The sequence below is a fragment of the Macaca thibetana genome, chromosome 9, assembly GCF_024542745.1.
Source record: "Macaca thibetana thibetana isolate TM-01 chromosome 9, ASM2454274v1, whole genome shotgun sequence".
In the NCBI taxonomy this organism is placed as follows: Eukaryota; Metazoa; Chordata; class Mammalia; order Primates; family Cercopithecidae; genus Macaca; species Macaca thibetana.
In genome coordinates, this window is record NC_065586.1 from 17728320 (window position 1) to 17748476 (window position 20157).

The 20157-nt window shown below is 41.6% G+C and overlaps 2 protein-coding genes across 2 annotated transcripts in view; one reads left to right on the forward strand and one right to left on the reverse strand.

Moving 5' to 3' along the window:
- TRDMT1 (tRNA aspartic acid methyltransferase 1) overlaps positions 1-20157 on the reverse strand; it is a 687969-nt gene that overhangs the window by 642701 nt on the left and 25111 nt on the right. The window lies entirely within an intron of this gene.
- Positions 1-20157, forward strand: part of TMEM236 (transmembrane protein 236) — a 47328-nt gene that overhangs the window by 23185 nt on the left and 3986 nt on the right. Inside the window, exon 3 of the mRNA XM_050805421.1 lies at positions 1407-1548. Coding sequence (XP_050661378.1) covers positions 1407-1548 — 142 coding nt within the window. The remainder of the gene's footprint in view (positions 1-1406; positions 1549-20157) is intronic.

The window sequence follows — 20157 nt, forward strand, 5'->3', positions numbered from 1 at the left end:
TTCTCTCTCTCTCTCTCTCTCTCTCTCTCTCTCCCTCCCTCTCTCTCTCTCTCTCTCTCTCTCTCTCTCTCTCTTTCTTTCTTTCTTTCTTTCTTTCTTTCTTTCTTTCTTTCTTTTTCTTTCTTTCTTTCTTTTTCTTTCTTTCTTTCTTTCTTTCTTTCTTTCTTTCTTTCTTTCTTTCGGAGTCTCACTCTGTTACCCAGGCTAGAGTGCAATGGTGTGATCTCGGCTCACTGCAACCTCCGCCTCCTGGGTTCAAGCAATTCTCCTGCCTCAGTTTCCTGAGTAGCTGGGACTACTGGCATGTGCTACCATGCCTGGCTAATTTTTTTGTATTTTTAGTAGAGACGGGATTTCACCAAGTTGGCCAGGCTGTTCTCGAACTCCTGACCTCAGGTAATCCACCCACCTCATCTCCCAAAAGTGTCGGGATTACAGGTGTGAGCCATAGCACCCAGCCTACACTGTTTCTTTCTTTCTCTGGCCCATTACCCTGGCTAAGACCTCCAGGACAATGTTGAACAGAAATGGCCATAGTGGTATCTTTGTCTTATTCCTGATTTCAGAGGGAAAACTTTCAATATTTCATCATTGATACAATGCTTTCCATAGTTTTTTGTTATTGTGGTTTGTTTTTCTTTCTATTTTTTGGTGGAGCAGGGTCTTGCTCTGTCACCCAAGCTAGAGTGCAGTGCCACAATCACAGTTCACTGCAGCCTCAACCTCCTGGGCTCAAGTGATCCTCCCACCTTAGCCTCTTGAGTAGCTCAAACCAAAGGTGTGTGCCACCACACCCAGCTAATTTTTAAATTTTTCATAGACATGGAAAATTTTTCATAGACATGGAAAATTGTTGTTCAGGTTGCTCTCGAGCTCCTGGGCTCAAGCAATCCTCCCACCTTGGCCTCCCAAAGTGCTGGGATTATAGGTGTGAGCCACCACACCTGGTCTTGCCATAGCTTTTTGTAAACACTTTAAGCAGGCGAAGGAAGTATCCCAAAGTCTAGCCGGAATTATCTGAGTTCTGTCTTCTTGGAAGATCCTAAATGTTAAAATTTGTTCCCTTAGCTCTTTGAGACTGGATTCTTAGAAACTCTGCTCAGCAGTAGAGTTGGAAGGAGTTACCCCTTCAATATTACAGGGAGCCCACTACTACATTTTTACATGCATTTACCAAGGTCTGTCTTTAACTGAAAATAGGCTTCCATTGATATGAATCTTTATGATTGCTTTAGAAATGGTTCAATATCTTGTGGAGTTTAAAACCTGACAAGTTAAAAACCAACCTTCTAGTTTTTTAGTAAATGTAATTATAATTAATTTAGTGCTGCATTCAGACTATTGAAAGCATTTTGAGCAAACAAAGCACAATAATTTAATGCTTCTGAATGGTTTTCTCTAAACAGGTTCAAAAGAGCATTAATGGGTCCCCTGATGTCTTACCTGATATGTTACCTGACCTACCCGTGTCTCTGGTTCTGTTATCCCTGATCGTGGTTGATATTATTGAAAAACTCAGGATATATCCTCTTAGAGGGAGTCAAAAGAGTAAGTGTTCTTTTAAATATGAATATTTTTTAAAGTTTGATATATCTTTCACCTTTCTGCCACTCTGTTATGTGACAACATGTTTGACGATACCTTTTCTTAGGGCTAACATTACTGATAGAAGACTGTAAACGAAGATATCTAAACATAATTATTTTTAAACCTACCTTGATAGCTAGATAGCTGCTTTTGTTTCCTATCTGCATTTTGGTAGTACTGATAAATTAAAAATTATCAAATAGTTAATACCAAAAACCTTAATGTTTATTCCAGCAAGAAATTATCCAAGTAAATTATTTAGATGTATATTTTTCTAGGAAGTCTTTTAAACCATATGTTTTTTTTTTTTTTTTTGAGACGGAGTCTCGCTCTGTCGCCCAGGCTGGAGTGCAGTGGCCGGATCTCAGCTCACTGCAAGCTCCGCCTCCCAGGTTCACGCCATTCTCCTACCTCAGCCTCCCGAGTAGCTGGGATTACAGGCGCCCGCCACCTCGCCCGGCTAGTTTTTTGTATTTTTTTAGTAGAGACGGGGTTTCGCCGTGTTAGCCAGGATGGTCTCAATCTCCTGACCTCATGATCCGCCCGTCTTGGCCTCCCAAAGTACTGGGATTATAGGCTTGAGCCACCGCGCCCGGCCTAAACCATATGTTTAAATGAATTAATAAAAAGCTTAGTTTGGAGACTTTTACTACAGGAATTAATATGACTGTGGTAGTTGTGTCCTAGATAATTATGTGTGTGTGTGTGTGTGTGTGTTTTTTAAATTATACTTCCAGTTCTAGGGTACATGTGCACAATGTGCAGGTTTGTTACATATGTATACGTGTGCCATGTTGGTGTGCTGCATCCATTAACTCGTCATTTACATTAGGTATATCCCCTAATGCTGTCCCTCCCCCCTCCCCAATTATGTGTTTTTAATTGTGAATTATAAAAATACCAAAGATCGCACTAATAAAACCAAGCTATGGCTGGGTGTGGTGGCTCACGCCTGTAATCCCAACACTTTGGGAGGCCAGGATGGGAAGATGGCATGAGCTCAGGAGTTTGAGACCAGCCTGAGCAACATAGCAAGATGCCATCCCTATAAAAAAAATAAAATTTAAAGAAAACCCAACAAGATATGCCACATCTCCTCCAAAGTGATGAGTTGAAACTAAATACAGATTGGCCCTTACAAAAAGGTATTTTGTTAACAGAATATTTTATTTATTTAGTCATAAATTACTCCAACTTTTATTAAATTTCATGCAGTAGTATCTGTGTTTAATTGGCAATATTTGTATGCTAGTTACCTTGTGGCTAAGATTTTGTCATGTTGTGCATTTGAAATGGGTAAGGTTTGTCAGTTGTTTTCTGATGGGGTGAATGGAGTCAACTGAGTGAGGCTCAGGAGACAGCTTCAGAGTGACGGGGTCACCACTGGAGCCCGTCAGTCATTTATCGGTCAGATACCAGTACCTTCCAGTCACTCTTGCTGCTCAGATGGAAAACAAAACTGAGGTGGAGGCCACTAGGAAATTGCAGAATCTGAACCTGTCACTTTCTACTTCATCCTTGGGAGGGAGATGACGGTCTGTTATGTCTAACATAACACAGGTGACATGTAGGTTGATAAGATGGCAGTTGGGGCCATCTGTTGAGCAGAAAGCCCACCCAAGTCACATCTGCCCTCCAGAGTTAGGAGTATTTGTCTTAAACTCAGGAGAGCTGGGAATCTCCAAATCCTTTGCTACATCTCTAGATTCCTTAGAAATTCAAATCTATTTTTAAATTTGATTTTTTTTTTTTAAATTTGAGCTGGAGTCTCGCTGTGTTGCCTAGGCTGATCTAGAGTTCTTGAGCTCAAGAGATCCTCCTGCATCAGCCTCCTGAGTAGCCGGGATTCTAGGTGTGCACACCTGCACCCAGCTTTAAATTGGATGGTTTCTGATGACTCTGTATTTTCTATATTAATATAAATTTCCTGTGCAAGTTTAAAGGTCTTTTTAAAAAAGAAAGACACGTGTATCTTTTCAGGAATAAGTTAATGACATTTTATTTTTGTTAGTGATGAATTATTTATTTATTTTTTATTTTTATTTTTTGAGATGGAGTCTTGCTCTGGAATGCAGTGGCATGACCTCTGCTCACTGCAACCTCTGCCTCTTGGGTTTAAGCAATTTTCCTGCCTCAGCCTCCCGAGTAGCTGGGATTGCAGGCATGCACCACCATGTATGGCTAATTTTTGTATTTTTAGGGAAGGCAGGGTTTCATCATGTTGGCCAGGCTGGTCTCAAACTCCTGACCTCAGGTGATCCACCCACCTTGGCCTCCCAAAGTGCTGGGGTTACAGGTGTGAACCACCGTGGCCAGCCATTAGTTGGATTTTTAAAGGGGAATTTTCTTTGTATCCATAACTTCAACAATGACACTGAGAACTGAAATAAGACAAAGAAGAAGTGGATCTGGGGGAGAAGACTCTAGAATATTTTGTACAACTGCTTCTCACTTGAAGAGCCTTCTTCTTGAGCTGTTCTCCATCCAAATTTAGGAAGATTAGTGTCTGATTTGATAGTTCAGCTGTTTAATAAATTCACACTTAAAAAAACTAGCAGTCACTTGAAATGCCTTTGTAAATATGAATGATACATACTTTAAATTTTTATGCAAACCTCGAACCCAAATAGTCTCCTACACTGATTTCAACATGAGATTAATGATATAAATTATGTAATTTTTGAATCCATGAGGTTTTATCATTTATTCCTTGGAATGTGAATTAATATATAAATACATTAACGTGTAAATCTTAAATACATAATTCTGAACCTAAGCAAGTATACCATAAATATGGTTTCACTACAGGTGGTACTTGCAAATTAAAAAAATTGACTAGAGGTGGGGGATGAACAAGATCTAGAATCATTTGACTCCCTTTAGGAATGTGGGAAAAGTGAATATGTTCTTTGCTCTTTCCAGATAGTCTGAAATGCATCCATGTCTGTTAGCTAGTAGCAGTCTGGACTTTACGTTAGATGAAACTAACATCATCTACAATGTATGGATTTATGGACACTCTTACAGCATCCTAACCATCTTCATTCCAAGCTACAAAACTTTTATCTTTGTGTAGCTTTTCCTTTTCAAAAATTTTAAATAAAAGTTATTCTGCAGATGAAATATGCTTATGCTTAAAACAGTCTTCACTGGACCAAGGAATCCTTTTTACGAACCTCCTATTACCAGTGGAAATTTCTCAGTATCAAGTAATTATCATGCAGCAGCTTCTAACTGCCGCGTTTCATGGTGGTTGCACCGCGTATGGGAGCATTTTTCTGACGTGTGGATCTCTGCAGCACGGCAATCTCACAGATGTATGTGGTACCTAGGAATGCCAACCCCCAGTCACGTGTACAAATAATAAGAATACAAAGAATAGCCTGTGAAAGAAGAGGACTTCTGTCTCCTCTTCTTCACTGTCTTCTTCCTGCTCCCATTTAATTAATTAATTAATTTTTTGGTGCCCAGGCTAGAGTGCAGTGGTACAATCTCAGCTCACTGCAGCCTTTGCCTCCTGGGCTCAAGTGATCCTCCTGCCTCAGCCTCCCGGGTAGTTGGGAATACAGGAGGGCACCACCATGCCTGGCTAATATTTGTATTTGTAGTAGAGATGGGTTTTCGCCCTGTTGGCCAGGCTGGTCTCTAACTCCTGACCTCAAGTGATCTGCTTGCCACAGCTTCCCAAAGCACTAGGTTGACAGGCGTGAGCCACTGTGCCCACCTACTGCTCCCATTTTAAACCAGACCCACGGTGGGTCTCCTGTGCCCTTATTTGTTGGTCTAGACTGCTGGCGACCCTGCTGCATCTGCTTTGCACTCAGTTTCTTACTCTCATGCGCAAACCCCTCGGCGTATGCTGTTTTCTACCACTCCTGCTTGGCTCTGCTCTAAATGCTGTTGGTGCTGCGGTTGCTTGTGTCTGGGATATTGGTGGATGTGCTGCTGGTGCTTTAGATTGACTTCCTTTCTTCTGCTAGTGGGAATACTGGCTTCCTGCCACTGAGTTCTAGTTTTCTAAAGAGGTCTCAAACAGAGCACTAGAATAACTGTTTTTGCTTGGAAACAACAGCCTTTTAGCCCTTAGAGTGTATATGTACCAACAGATTGGCTGGGCTTCAGTGATTTCAGATAACAGCCATTCTACTCCCCGGCAAACCACCACTTCCCCTCGCACTTATAGACCTTGTGGCTGAATGTGGCAGAGCCAGACTCCTTCTTTGAGGCAGCTTTTCTTCATGGGGGTCTCATAGATCCTCAGATCAGGCTTAGCTATATGGCCTGAACCTCATTCCTGGCCACCATTAGAGTCCTCTACCTATCACCACCTAGATTCCTCAACCCCCATCAAAACCAGTGGGTGCAAACAGACCCATGAGAGTGTCCATGATTAGAGAGGGAGATTTCAGTCCTACCGTCGAGACTCATTTGAATAGGACTTGCAGCGTAGGCCAGACACCCTGTTACAAAGTGGTACAATAGATTATAATAGCTAAAGGATTATGGTGCCACAGATGAAGGAAAACTTCATTTTATCTAAGGTGTTGAAGGTAAGAAAAGACTAAAGGGAAGATCTTGGATTTGCGGGAGCTTACAGGTAGACATGGTGAAGAAAGCTTTCTACATAGGAGAAAGGTTGGGCCTCCAAGAACTAAGGTGTGTATGTAGCAAATGGCCATGTTTGGGAAGTGAAAATGAAGCAGTGTTGTTGTCTGGGGTAAATACCCAAGTTCATCATCTCGTGCCAAGAAGATTAAGGAAGTGGACACACACAAGGAGTGAGTTTAGGAGCGGAGGATTAAGAGACAAAAGAAAGGAGAGCAGCTCTCTCTCTTTTGAGACAGAGGGGCTTCTCAATGGGAATTCCGGCCCATGACAGAGTGCACTGGGTTTTATAGACAGGCTTTAGGAGGTGGTGTCTGATTTACATAGGGCTCACAGATTGGTTGGACTGGGTGTGATGTTTACATAGTGCCCAGAAAAGGCTGGTCACCCCACCCTAATCTTATTATGCAAATAGGCTTTCCAGTTGGCTGGTGCCATGTTGCCTGCTCCTCACTGTACACACAGCTGGCAAAGAGAAGGAAGATGGAGCCACCATTTGGACCATGCCTAGTCCCAGGTGGCCTTTTCCTATTGGCCATTCCTATTGGCTTCTAGCTTGCTGGTCTATGTCTGCAGCTCGATTTTACAGGCTGCTCTTTCCTAGAAAAGAAAATGATTTGGGGCTGCTTTTCATGAAAAGGAAACTTTACCAAGGACTCCCATACCCTCATATCTGCCTGAATAACTTCTTCTTAACTCCTATATCGAAATTAAGCTTGGTTGGATTTCACACCTTGAATCAACAAACCTGGTGCTGGGAGGCAAGTTGCCTTCTTAATACCGACTACTGTTCATTAACTTGTCGTTTCAGAAACCTATAATGTCACTTCAAGAGTAACTGTGAAAATTTGCATGCAGCCGGGCGCGGTGGCTCACGCCTGTAATCCCAGCACTTTGGGAGGCCGAGGTGGGGGCATCATCTGAGGTCAGGAGTTTGAGACCAGCCTGGCCAACATGGTGAAACCCCATTTCTACTAAAAATACAAAAAGTTAGCCAGCCGTGGTGGCAGGTGCCTGTAATCCCAGCTATTGGGGAAGCTGAGGCAGAAGTATCGCTTGAACCCAGGAGGCGGAGGTTGCAGTGAGCTGAGATGGCACCACTGCACTCCAGCCTGGGTAACAGAATATGACTCTGTCTCAAAAGAAAAAAAAAAAGGAAAGAAAATTTGCATGCATGCATGCGTGTGTGTGTGTGTGTGTGTGTGTGTGTGTGTGTGTGTTGTATGTGTGTGTTTGGGAGAAGGGAGAACTTCATCATGATCAACAATGTTTTTGTGTGTTTAAGTGTTGATGTTTTATGTGAGATTTCATTTGGGGGAAAAAAAAGGTTCCTCTGCTAAATGTTTAAAAATCATTAATCTAGGGCTTCATTTAGCATTGTGACCATACCTGTTTCTAGGACGCTACCATTTCTACGGAGAGATAGATAGGTTGCCAACTCTCTCTCCAGGCCCGGCTCCCTGGCAATCATGACTGCACCACCTAGAGGCAAAGTGAGCCCCCATCTAAGGTCTTGTGACTGCTACTGCTGCTCTGGGCAATTTCAGCTTTGAAGGCAGAGTAACCCATCTTGGTGGGGTACACACTGGCTTGAGGCTCAACATCTTTGAAAAACAGATAACCCTTTTAACATGCCATATTGAATTTTTTCTTTCTAATGTTTCATTTTTCCAAAAGAATACATACTCATTTTAAAAAGTTATAAAATAGAGATAAACGAAAAAGAAAAGGTAAACGAACCATAACCCTACAATAGAAATTTATAACTGGCTAGCATCTTGATGTACATTCATCTATTAAGAAAACCTATTCTGCAACTCTTTTTTTTTTTTTTCTTAATGTATGGTGGGCATCATTCTCATTATTACATCTTCTTTTTGTTTTATTTTGTTTTGTTTTTGAGACAGTCTCGCTCTGTTGCTCAGGTTGGAGTGCAGTGGCATGATCTCTGCTTACTGCTGCCTCTGGTCCTGGGCTTAAGCGATTCTCATGCTTCAGCCTCCCACGTAGCTGGGACTACAGCCGTGCACCACCATGTCCCTCTAACTTTTGTATTTTTAGTAGAGATGGGGTTTCACCATGTTGGCCAGGCTGGTCTTGAACTCCTGACCTCAAATGATCCACCTACCTCGCCTCCCAAACTGCTGGGATTACAGGTGTGAGCCACTGTGCCCAGCCTCGTTATTACATCTTCTATTGTGTAGAAGGTGTTATTGGTCGAATTATATTCCATTATGTTAATGAACCATGATAATATAGCTAGCAGATCCCCAGTTGTTGAACAACTAGATTTGTTCCAGTTTTTAGTTATGATAAACCTTGCTATTATAAGTCTCGTTCAGAAGTAAAAGGGTTGAGAAGGACAAGGATATGGTTAGAATGCATAAGGCGATGTGCTTTTGAGTTGGGCAGGGCAGACAAGTCACGGTTAAAGCACATGTCCATGTGTAGTGCAGGTGGGCTGTGTTTAAAGCGCCCTGGGCTACGTGTAGGAGTCAGAAACCTCTCAGTGAGGTGACTGGCAAAACAGAAGCTGGGTATGGAGAGAGTTAACTGCCTCTGGATGGGAGCCGAATGATATCAGGATGATGACTGCAGAATGTCCTCAGAAGACCTGGAGCATCTGCTCATGCCCGGACTCCTCAGCAAGAACACTGCCAGAAGAAAGTGACTACTAGGGACTGGCTACACATGCTGGGAATGTAGAGGGACCCATAAAGGGATCGTATGTACCATGCGGTGTGGCAAGAGGGGTTTGGCCGCATTAGGGAGAGCTGCATGTTCAGAGATGGCTGGCTAGAGGTGAGGTCAACAGGCTATTTGAGTGGAAAACCTCAGCGCCCTGCAAAGGAGGCGGTTTCCACTATCACATCAGCGAGAGTTGCCGGCTATGATGTTGGCAGGGTAAGGCTTTCAAATAAATCTGCTCCCAATGGCCCTCATCCAATGCCTTCTGCGTGGTCTTTTAATACCAGAAACTTGAGTCAGTGCCTGCAGGCGCCTCAGCAGTATAGATGATTATTTATTTCCTTAGGTCAAATGCTTAGATGCAGAACTTCTGGCTCAAAGTCCATGCAAGGTTTTAAGGTTTGTGCTATGTGTAGTTAAACTGTTCCCTCTAAAGAACTTACCCTCTAAATAGCAATGTAAGGAAATACCTGTTTCTCCTTAACCTTACAACCTTGCAACAGTGGAAATTTATTCCATTTCTTCTCTTTCAAAATAGTATCGTAGGCATAGGCAAAAGAGTACCTTGCCGCCTTTATAATTTGCTTTTGAAAGTAGTAGTTGTGTTTGCCATCTTCTCATAGGTTTATTGGCTATTTGTAGTTTTAAAAAATCATATATTTAGGTCCTTGATCTGGTTTTCTGTTGGTATGGCCATTTTTCTTTTCTTTTCTTCTTCTTCTTCTACTTCCTTTTTTTTTTTCTACTGAATCATGAGTTCTATAAATAGTGAGGATGTTAAGTTTTGCCTGTCATAGGTGTAGAGTGTATATTTCAGGGTTCTCATTTGCCTTTTAATTTTACTATGGTGTTTCTCATATAGGGAATTTAAAATTTTGATGTCATCCAAGCTATTAGTATTTCTGTATGGTGTAGTTATGCTTAAAAAGCCTTTTTTGCACTACAAGTAAAAATTATTTACCAATTATTTTCCCAAAGCAGTTAACATTTAAATGTTTAATGAAGAAAAATTGAATTATCTATAGGGTACAGATTGGTTAATTTATAAATAACCAATAAATTAGACAAGATAGTCAACATGTTTATTTACCTGAGCTAGCAAAGTTTTTCGACTTCTGTTTCTATTGTATTTCTTCTGGTATTTCCAACATATAAAAAAGCACTTAATAGAGTTCTTTAAAAATATCAGTGCCAAACACAGCTGCCCCAGATGAACTGGGTCAGGATCTCTGGGGATGGGATTAGGCATATTTGGATTTTAAAAAAGGAAACCTCGTTGAGAGACCCTGATTTATATCTCTAATTAAGAGCAGTGCTTGTTACCCTTGGCTGTACATTAAAATCAACTAAGGAAATTTGAAAGTTTGGATGTCTAGGATGCACCCAGTTAATGAAATCATAATTTTCTGGAGTGAGGCCCAGGCACTACTAATCTTTAAAATTAGCAATTCCCAGATGATTGACAATTGGGAAAATAATAGGAGTGGATAGGGAGAAAGCAAGCAAGGGGAATTTACGCCAGATAATGCTGCAATTTCTTCATGAAATAGGAAGCAAGTTTTCTGCTGAGAACAATGGAGATGGATGGAAGGGAGAGGACCCAAAATAATGGGGGACGCTCTGGGGTAACTGCTGTGGGGAATGGAGATGAAGTGGGCTAGAGACAGGGAGACAGATGGATGAGTGATGTTGAGTGTGCAGCACAAACTGGAACCAGGAATTTGTTCTGCAGCCGATCCAGATTATATGTTTTTTCTCACTGAGGTTCAGAAATCTGGGCCTGGCAGGTTGAAAAGATAGAAGCCTTAGGACTGACCCAGGTTTGGGAGTTTGCAGAGCAGGAAGGAAGAAGGAAAAGGAACTGTTTCTCTCTGAGTTATTTCTTCTTGGTATTGACTTACCAAAATATAATTTCTGAAAATGAATGCCAACTATAATTTTTATTGAACGTCTAAGCTATTGTCATTGAATCGGGGGCCACTGGTTATCACAAATACAGGGATTCTTAGCCATGGATTTCCACCAGAGATCATCAAAGTGTCTTTGCAATCCATATGCATGAGCTCTACCTACCGTTCAACAGACTGGAAGACAGAACCTGGCATCTGTAATTTTTTAAAGTTCTGCCATCGATTCTGATGCCCACTCTGAGAACCCCTTACTATAGGAAGTACTAGGAGCTGTCATAAATATCAAGTTAAAAGCAGAGAGGTCAATCCAAGCACAGGTCAATCCAAATTCTTAAGGGAACTGGCTTTCCAAATTTTCTTGAAATGTGACTCATGGCATTTTAACCAAATAGTATGTAAGAGATGTCATAGAGGTTAAAAGGAAAAAACAAAAACAAGCAAACAAACCAAAAAAAACAAAAACAAACAAAAAAAAACAACAACAACAAAAAACAAAGGATGCAGCTTTTTTTTCTGAATAAAATGAATGGCATTTTGAGTTCCTCTTTAGTTCTTTTTAAGAAATAGCTTATTATACAAGATGAGTCCCGAGTGTGAGCTAGATTTCCATAATGTGTTATTTTGCAATGTGCTCAGGGGTGAGTATGAGGAACACTGTGTCCGGGGCCAAACTGGGGAGGAGGGTATTTCCTTTCCTACCCACCCTTTGCTATTTAGAAGAAGGAAGTTTCAGGAAAGTGTGTTAGTTCTAGGATTTTTTTTCCTCTTCTCAAGAAATAAGTGGCCATCTACTAGACTGGGGTAAGAGAAGGGTAGAATTTCTGATTTATATCTTCTAATGAAGTGCCAGCTGTCTGGATTACACAGATTGGGCCAAAAGCTATATTGGAGTGAGTTGGGTGCCAACAGAGGTAGCATGTCAGGTGCTATAAAAATTTTCAGTGAAGGCTCCCTTTGATTTTGACAGCTTTATATGATTTTAACAATTTGGCATTAAATTGTTTTTTTCTTCTTTCTAAGTGGTCAAAATAATTGTGAATAATTTTAGTATATTAAATGAGACACTTGTAAGTCACAGAATACTTTGGAAACAAATATTTCAGGGAGACTGATAGGAATAAGGGAATAAAAGTATTCAGCATGTGTTACTTTATAATACCAAGCCTTGTGTTGCATATTATTATGGACCAAGAAAAGCTTATGGCCCCAGTCTGAAATTAAAGGCATAGGTCACTGATTTTCAATATTTACATTTTCATATCTTAGGTCAAAGAGAGCTGATCACCTGCATAATGTGTGGATGTTCTTTTTCTCTTCTGTTTTTTGAGAGAATGTCTCATTCTGTTGTCCATGCTGGAGGGCAGTGCCATGATCACAGTGCACTGCAGCCTCAACCTCCTGGGCTCAAGTGATCCTCTTGCTTCGGCCTCCCAAAGTGCTGAAATTACAAGCATAAGCCACTGGCTTAGCTGATGTTCTTGATCATTTGTTGTTGACATTGTGTGTATACTAATAGTAAGGTCCTATCTAGAAGAACACCACTTTTCTCATGCTCTGCTTCCACTTGCTATTTTGGGACCCTAAATCCTTCTGTTTCTGGATGTGTGTGCATAGGTGGGTAGGTGGGTAGTTGGGGGAGCTGGAGGTTCTCAGGGACTTCTTACGAGATCATAAACACAATCTTCTTGAAATCACACATCTGCCCTGATAGGGTTTGGCTGTGTCGCCACCCAAATCTCAACTTGAATTGTATCGCTCAGAATTCTCACGTGTTGTGGGAGGGTCCCAGGGGAGGTAATTGAATCATGGGGGGTCAGTCTTTCCCATGCTATTCTTATGATAGTGAATAAGCCTCATGAGATCAGATGGGTTTATCAGGGGTTTCCGCTTTTGCATCTTCTTCATTCTCTCTTGCTGCCGCCATGGAAGAAGTGCCTCTCACCCTCCGCCATGATTGTGAGACCTCCCTGGCCATGTGGAACTGTAAGTCCAATTAAACCTCCTTTCCTTCGCAGTCTTGGGAATGTCTTTATCAGCAGCATGAAAACGGATTAAAACATGCCCTTTCTTCCTCCTGCCTGGTGACCCCTGATGCTACTGGTACCTGGATGGTCTCTGGCATGCTTTGAAGCACTGCTGCTGCTGTTGGTGCTGTCTGCCCAAGCACTGCGGACTGTGCCATGCCAGACTGCACTGGCACCCTCTGTGGGGCCTAATATCGCATTACATCCTCTCTTACTGTTGAGCTATGCAGGTCCCCAGCCTGTGCTGCCAGGTGCTTCTGATGTCTTCCAGGGTGTGTTAGTGGAATCAATCCTCACGGCCTTGCTTAAGGGGCTCCCTCCAGGACTGGGCCAGAAGGGCATCTGAGTGGTAGACTCTGTGCAGAGCTCCACATTTTACCCATTGACTCTGTGGGAACCAGAGTCAATGGTTGGGCCGAGCTTTCATGCTTTGACTTCCTTGCCTTAGTGCAGGTTTTTCCCCCAGGATGCTCATTGCTCCCTCATGCTAATAGATTTCAGAAAAGAACTTCCTCCCACCTTTTATTCAGCAAATCTTTATGGTGGATCTGTGCCATACCAATACCAGGCACTCCACCGGTGCTGGGGGTACAAAGCTGAGCAGAAACAGGCAGATGCTGCCTTTTGGGGAGCTCCTGGTCTAGACGCTCCAGGGCTCTTAAACTACACTAATAAATATGCATAAACTGGGCTGACGGAGGTTCTTCAGAATGCAATGACTCAAGTTTCATCCATTAGGCATCAGTTCCTGTCATCCAGCTCCTGCTGGGATTGCTAGCTCCTGTCTGTATCCAAGCACTTAAAACTCCTGAGTATTTGGAATAAAGGAGGAAATACGGTAGAGGCATTTCAGACCATTTCAAAGTGTAGGATTATTTCTTTTTGGCAATGAGATAACCATATGCATCTTGACATTCTACCTTACTGTATATATTTTCTTTACACATATTCAATAGTATATTATTTTTATATATATTATAAAATAAATAAACGTTTCAGGGACGTTGATAAGAATAACAGAACATGAAGAATTCAGCATGCATTTATTTATATATTATATATTTTGAGTAAAATATATCTAGAAATATATGTCATAAGTCACACAAATAATATAATTACCTTTGTATAAAATATATTGTAAATTAAATAACATTTTCTAGTCTAACCATATATCTCTTGGGGAGGAGGACCACAATATGATTGAAAAACTGAAGATTAGGAATTTTAGATGGGAACATTTTTTCAATATTTAAAAATAGAATATTTAAAAATGGATAATATTAAGATTTTAGCAATACTTGTCCAGTGTTAGATAAGTCTGTAAAGCGGCGGTAGAGGGAAAAATGATCTCTAAACCATCCAGTGGGCTGGGCATGGTGGCTCACACCTGTAATCCCAGCACTTTGGGAGGTTGAGGTGGGAAAGCCGCTTGAGTCCAGGAGTTCAAGTCCAGTCTGAGTAACATAGCAAGACCCCATCTCTACAAAAAAAAAAAAAAAAAAAAAGTTAAAAAAATTTAAACCATCCAGCTTTCTAGTTGTGTCCTCTGACAAAATAACTCTCTTAACATTTACATTGTATAAAATATAGAAATTTATTTATTGTCAGATTTATGCAATGAGTGGCAAGGAACTGAAATAGGATCTTAGGGTTTTTGAATTTACTAGACAACAATCTCATGCTTTCTGTAAAGAAAGCTGCCACAACTATTTCACAGCTGAGAATGTATGCCCACAGGCTTTTCCAGAACTGATGATGGCTGAATATTCATCTTGAATTCATTATTATTATTTGGTGAAAACTTGTACACAGTTTTGAGCATAGGCAGTAGTATGCTGGTCAGTGTTTAATCAGTTACCTTTGTGGAGTAGGGTTGAGGAGTGGGGAAGTCCTGATTTGTAGCATTTGCCAACGTCTGTGGTGTAAATTCTCCCACCATGACCAATTTCAAGCTACCAGTGATATCACTGAACACTGATCATGGAATTAGGAAGAGAGATGTACAAGAGGCTCTTCTTAGCTGGTGTAAGCTGCCTTCACTTGTGTGGGTTATATCTGTAGGGTAGCATTTTTCTTTGTGATGTGAACAGGCAAATATGAGAATTAAACTCATGATCTTGTTTAGTCTTTGTAGTGTGACAGTGTTTCTCAAACTTGTGACTTCCCCTGATATACCAGATAATGAGTTATGGTGGAACTATAGCCAAAGTTAAATTACAGTCACCCTTACTATTTACTGCATTCTAATATATTCTATTCTGTCCCAATTAATTTAAAACAATAAATTATTTCACTATTGCTACTTTTTATTTATTTAACACATAAATGATCATTCTATATGCCAAACCCTATTTTTTTTTTTTTTGGCGGGGGGGACGGAGACTTTGCTCTGTCGCCCAGGCTGGAGTGCAGTGGCGCGATCTCGGCTCACTGCAAGCTCTGCCTCCCGGGTTCACGCCATTCTCCTGCCTCAGCTCCCGAGTAGCTGGGACTACAGGCGCCCGCTACCACACCCGGCTAATTTTTTGTATTTTTTAGTAGAGACAGGGTTTCCCCGTGTTAGCCAGGATGGTCTCGATCTCCTGACCTTGTGATCCGCCCCTCTGGGCCTCCCAAAGTGCTGGGATTACAGGCGTGAGCCACCGCGCCCGGCCGCCAAACACTATTTTTAAGTGCTTTACTGACGTATTCCTTCATTAGAACCGACCTGTGAGGTAGATGTCCCATGTCATCATTTATTACTTGGCAATATGACTTGTCTTCCCTACCTCAGTGAGAGTATGTCAAAATAACAGTGTTTAGCTGGGTGTGGAGGTTCATGCCAGTAATTCCAGAGCGTTGAGAGGCTGAGGCAGAAGGATTGCTTGAGGTCAGGTGTTCAAGACCAGCCTGGGCAGCATAGTGAGATCCCCATCTCTACAAAAAATTGAAAAATGAGCCAGGAGTCATAGCGCATGCCTGTAGTCCCAGCTACTTGGGATTCTGAAGTGGGAGGATCACATTTGCCCAGGACATCAAAGCTGCAATGAGCCAGGATTGTGCCACTGCACTCCAGTCTGGGTAGAGCAAGACTGTGTCTCAAAAATAATAAATAAATAAATAAATAAATGATGAAGTTGAAGCTCTGCTTTCTAAGGTTTAGTCCAGAGTGCTGTATTTGAATGGAAGCTGCTAGAAGGGTGAGAATCTTACCTGTTGATTGTTGTGTCTTCCACAATTCCTAGTACAGGATCTTAGACATTCTAAGTGTTTGAGACAGTGAATAAATGAATGGATGAATGAGTGAGCCTGCAGTCCCAGCTAGTTGGGAGACTGGGGCAGGAGGATCGCTTGAGCCCAGGAGCTTGAGGCTGCAGTGAGCTATGACTGTGCCCCTGCACTCCAGCCTGGGCAAGAAAGTGAGACCATATCTCTAAAGTAAATAAGTAAATAAATAAATAAATAAATAACAGTGTTTCTAATTTACCTTGAGGTGTGTTTTAATTTATTGCCTTTTTCCCCTTGTCCTCTGAAATTATGATGACTACCGGTGCTTTGTGTGCTGCATGTTTTTTCAGAAATCATTTTAAAAGGACTGGTAATTTTCTTCTGCTCCAGATAGTTTTCTCAGTGTTATGCCTACATCATTCATTTTTAGATTGCTCTAACCATTTTCCCCTCGGGAGAAATAGATTTGGGGGATTGTTAATTAAGACTAGCCCTATTTGTTTCTGAGTAATTATGTTTTGACTGATGTGAACTGGTAACAATCTCTTTGCACATCAGCTGCCTCTGCTGACTTCTGTGTCTTCATTCTACTGCCTCATACTTGCCTCTAAGTAGCTACTTTTGCTCCAACCTAATAAACTTAGAACGAAATCCGAAACTTTTATCCTGGACCATAGGACGCTCTATCATCTGTCTCTGCCACAGAGAGTGTGGTACAAGGGTTAAGGGTTTGGGACTCAAGTTCTGCTTTTTCTACTAGCTAGCTGTATGACCTTGGAAACAGTGCATAATCTTTCTGTGCCTCAGTTTACTCATCATTAAAATGGGAAAATAGGCGGCATGCAGTGGCTCATGCCTGTAGTAATTCAGTGTGTTGGGAGGCTGAGGCAGGAGGATCACTTGGGTCCAGGAGTTTGAGACCAGCCTAGGCAACACAGCAAGTCATCCATGTCTCTATTAAAAGTAAAAATTAAAAAAAAATTAGTCAGGTGTGGTGGTGCAAGCCTGTAGTCTCAGCTATTTGGGAGGCTGAGGCAGGAGGATCGCTTGAGTCTGGGAGTTGGAGGCTATAGTGAGCTATGATTGTGCCACTGTACTCTGGTCTGGGCGACAGAGCAAGAACCTGTCTCTAAAATAACATAAAGTAAGATAAAACGGGAAAACCATAGGGTTTTAATAAGTGAGTTAAAGCATATAAAGGGTTTGGAACAGTGCCTGATACGTAGAAAGGTCTTAGTAGTCACCAGCTCTTTTCCTCTCCCACTTCCTCTCTGCATCCCCCACCTTTCACCAAACTCCTTTCTTTCAGTTCATGCTAGCTGAAGGATATTTACACAGGCCACTCCCACTACCTGCAAGTTCTTTCTTCCATTCCTCACTGAATCAATTCCTACTCATGCTTCCTATCTCTGCTTAACTGTCACGTCTCAGACGAGCCTCCTTTGACTTCCCAGTGAATCCCCTTTGATTATCTCTCATCACAGAATTTACTTTCCTTTAAAGCCCGGCCACCATTTATTATTCCATATTTATTGGTGTGACTGTAGGAGACTCAGAGTCACGAAGCTAGGAACTACTTCCATGCTATTTAGGATGCCATTTGCCAATGTCTAGCCCAGGCTTGGTACGGTACTGTCGTATTTGCTCATTGCAGGCCGTTGGGAGTCTAATGAATGCATTTTTAGCATCAGCTTTCTTCCTGGATGTTTTTAGGTGCTTTGTGATTCCTTTTTCTTTTCTTCTTTTATTAATTAATTAATTATTGGAGATGGAGTCTCACTCTGTTGCCCAGGCTGGAGTGCAGTGGTGCAATCCTGGCTCACTGCAACCTCCATCTCCTGGGTTCAAGTATTTCTCCTGCCTCAGCCTCCTGAGTAGCTGGGATTACAGGCCTGCACCAACGTGCCCGGCTAATATTTTGTATTTTCAGTAGAGACGGGTTTCACCACGTTAGCCAGGTTGATCTGGAAGTCCTGGCCTCAAGTGATCCCCCAGCCTCGGCCTTCCAAAGCGCTGGGATTACAGGCATAAGCCACTGTACCTGCATCTGTTTTTATTTGGATAACATACTGTTTTCCTGTTCTCTTCGCAAGAGGAATGCACACTCTAGAAAATGCCTCACTACTGAATTGTTACCATGTGCCTTGTTTCCTCCCTCCCCCCCCCCCCCCGTTAGGTGTTCAAAACTTTTGGGGAAAAAGTTAGAGGTAAAAATAAATCCATAAATAAACAACTAGAATCAGATGTGGGAAACTGTATCAAGAGGCTGCTATTTTTACTTTTTTTTTTTTTTTTTTTTTTGAGACGGAGTCTCGCTCTGTCGCCCAGGCTGGAGTGCAGTGGCCGGATCTCAGCTCACTGCAAGCTCTGCCTCCCGGGTTCACGCCATTCTCCTGCCTCAGCCTCCCGAGTAGCTGGGACTACAGGCGCCACCTTGCCCGGCTAGTTTTTTGTATTTTTTTTTAGTAGAGACGGGGTTTCACTGTTTTAGCCAGGATGGTCTTGATCTTCTGACCTCGTGATCCGCCCGTCTCGGCCTCCCAAAGTGCTGGGATTACAGGCTTGAGCCACCGTGCCCGGCCTATTTTTACTTTTTAAAGGGCAATGTGCGCTTCTCAGGAGGTGAGGAGAGCTCTCTCTTTATGCTTATGTCTTCTATGGATTTCGTGCCAATGAATATCGTTTTACCCAAACAGAACAAATAACAACTAACAACAACAGGAAAAAGAATTCCAGCTCTAAGTGGACATTTAGAAAGTCATGTGGAGAGCAAACTCATCCTGGAGCTAACGGGAATAGCATCAAATCCATGAGCCTGTACTTTGCTCCGAGATGTGCTTGCTCGTCCCCTCCAATGACCAAAAGATTTCTCAGCTTCCTTAACTCTCCCCAGTCCCCTGGGAGGCCATCAAAGCTTTCCAGTTAATAGTTCTAGTACTTCTCACTTGGAAAGAGGAAGCAGAATCCGTGTACCCCCTGATTTAATTTGAGCTGTGTAAAGATACGAAGTTCAAAGACCTAATTTCACCTCATACACATGTATCTCATTAAAACCAAACTCCAGCTAAGACTTCATTGTTCATAGCAGCTGCTCTTAGCATCTGAAATGTTAAGACTCTCACCGACTGTTTAAAAAAATGTTAATGTGTCACTTTTGGGGTTTCCACTTCCTGGCTTTGAAACAATGCTGAATTTGCAATCATCTTTCAAAAGCCCAAATTACACACTGTGTTCTGAATGTTGACAAAGCCGTTTGGATTTTCATTATGACAGTTTCACCTATCAAGAGAGGGGAACAAAAGTTCTCTAGGACATGACATATTCTAAGGCAATATTTTCTATATTGATTTTTAAATTCATTTTTATTTATTTTATTTTTTGAGATGGAGTCTCACTTGTCGCCCAGGCTGGAGTGCAGTGGTGCGATCTTAGCTCACTGCAACTTCCTCCTACCGGGTTCAAGCAATTCTCATGCCTCAGCCATGAGATTCCAGGCGCCCACCACCACTCGCAGCTAATTTTTTTATTTTTACTAGAGATGGGTTTCACCATGTTGGCCAGGCTGGTCTCAAACTCCTGACCTCAGGTGATCCACCTGCCTGGGCCTTCCAAAGTGCTGGGATTACAGGCATGAGCCATCACGCCTGGCTCTATATTAATTTTTTAAATAATATAAGAAGTGCAATAGATACAAATGAGCATCTGAGTTTAAAAAGATGGTTTTATGAATTTAAGAATAATAACTTGTTATATACTTTTCTCCCTTACTTGAGTATTATTTATTAAGATGATTCCCACTCAGGCCACTGAATTCTAATATTGATAAAGAAGTTTCTAAGATCATGGGTGCTGACATTTACCTATCAATGATTCATACTGGAAGTAATGTGTCATCAAGAATTTAGATTATCTTTTTAGTTTATAAAAATGCTCAATTCACACTTAAACTTTAAAACTAATTAGTTACTTGTATAAAAGAAACTAGAAATGTATTGTGTCCTTTAAACAAACTCCTACTTATAGTAGTCAAGCATTTTATTAGTTATCAATCATAATTTATTTATTGTAAAATGTTTTCATGTTCAGCTCCATGCGCTTCAACAAGTTTTTTTTGTTTTTTTTTTGTTTTTTTTTTT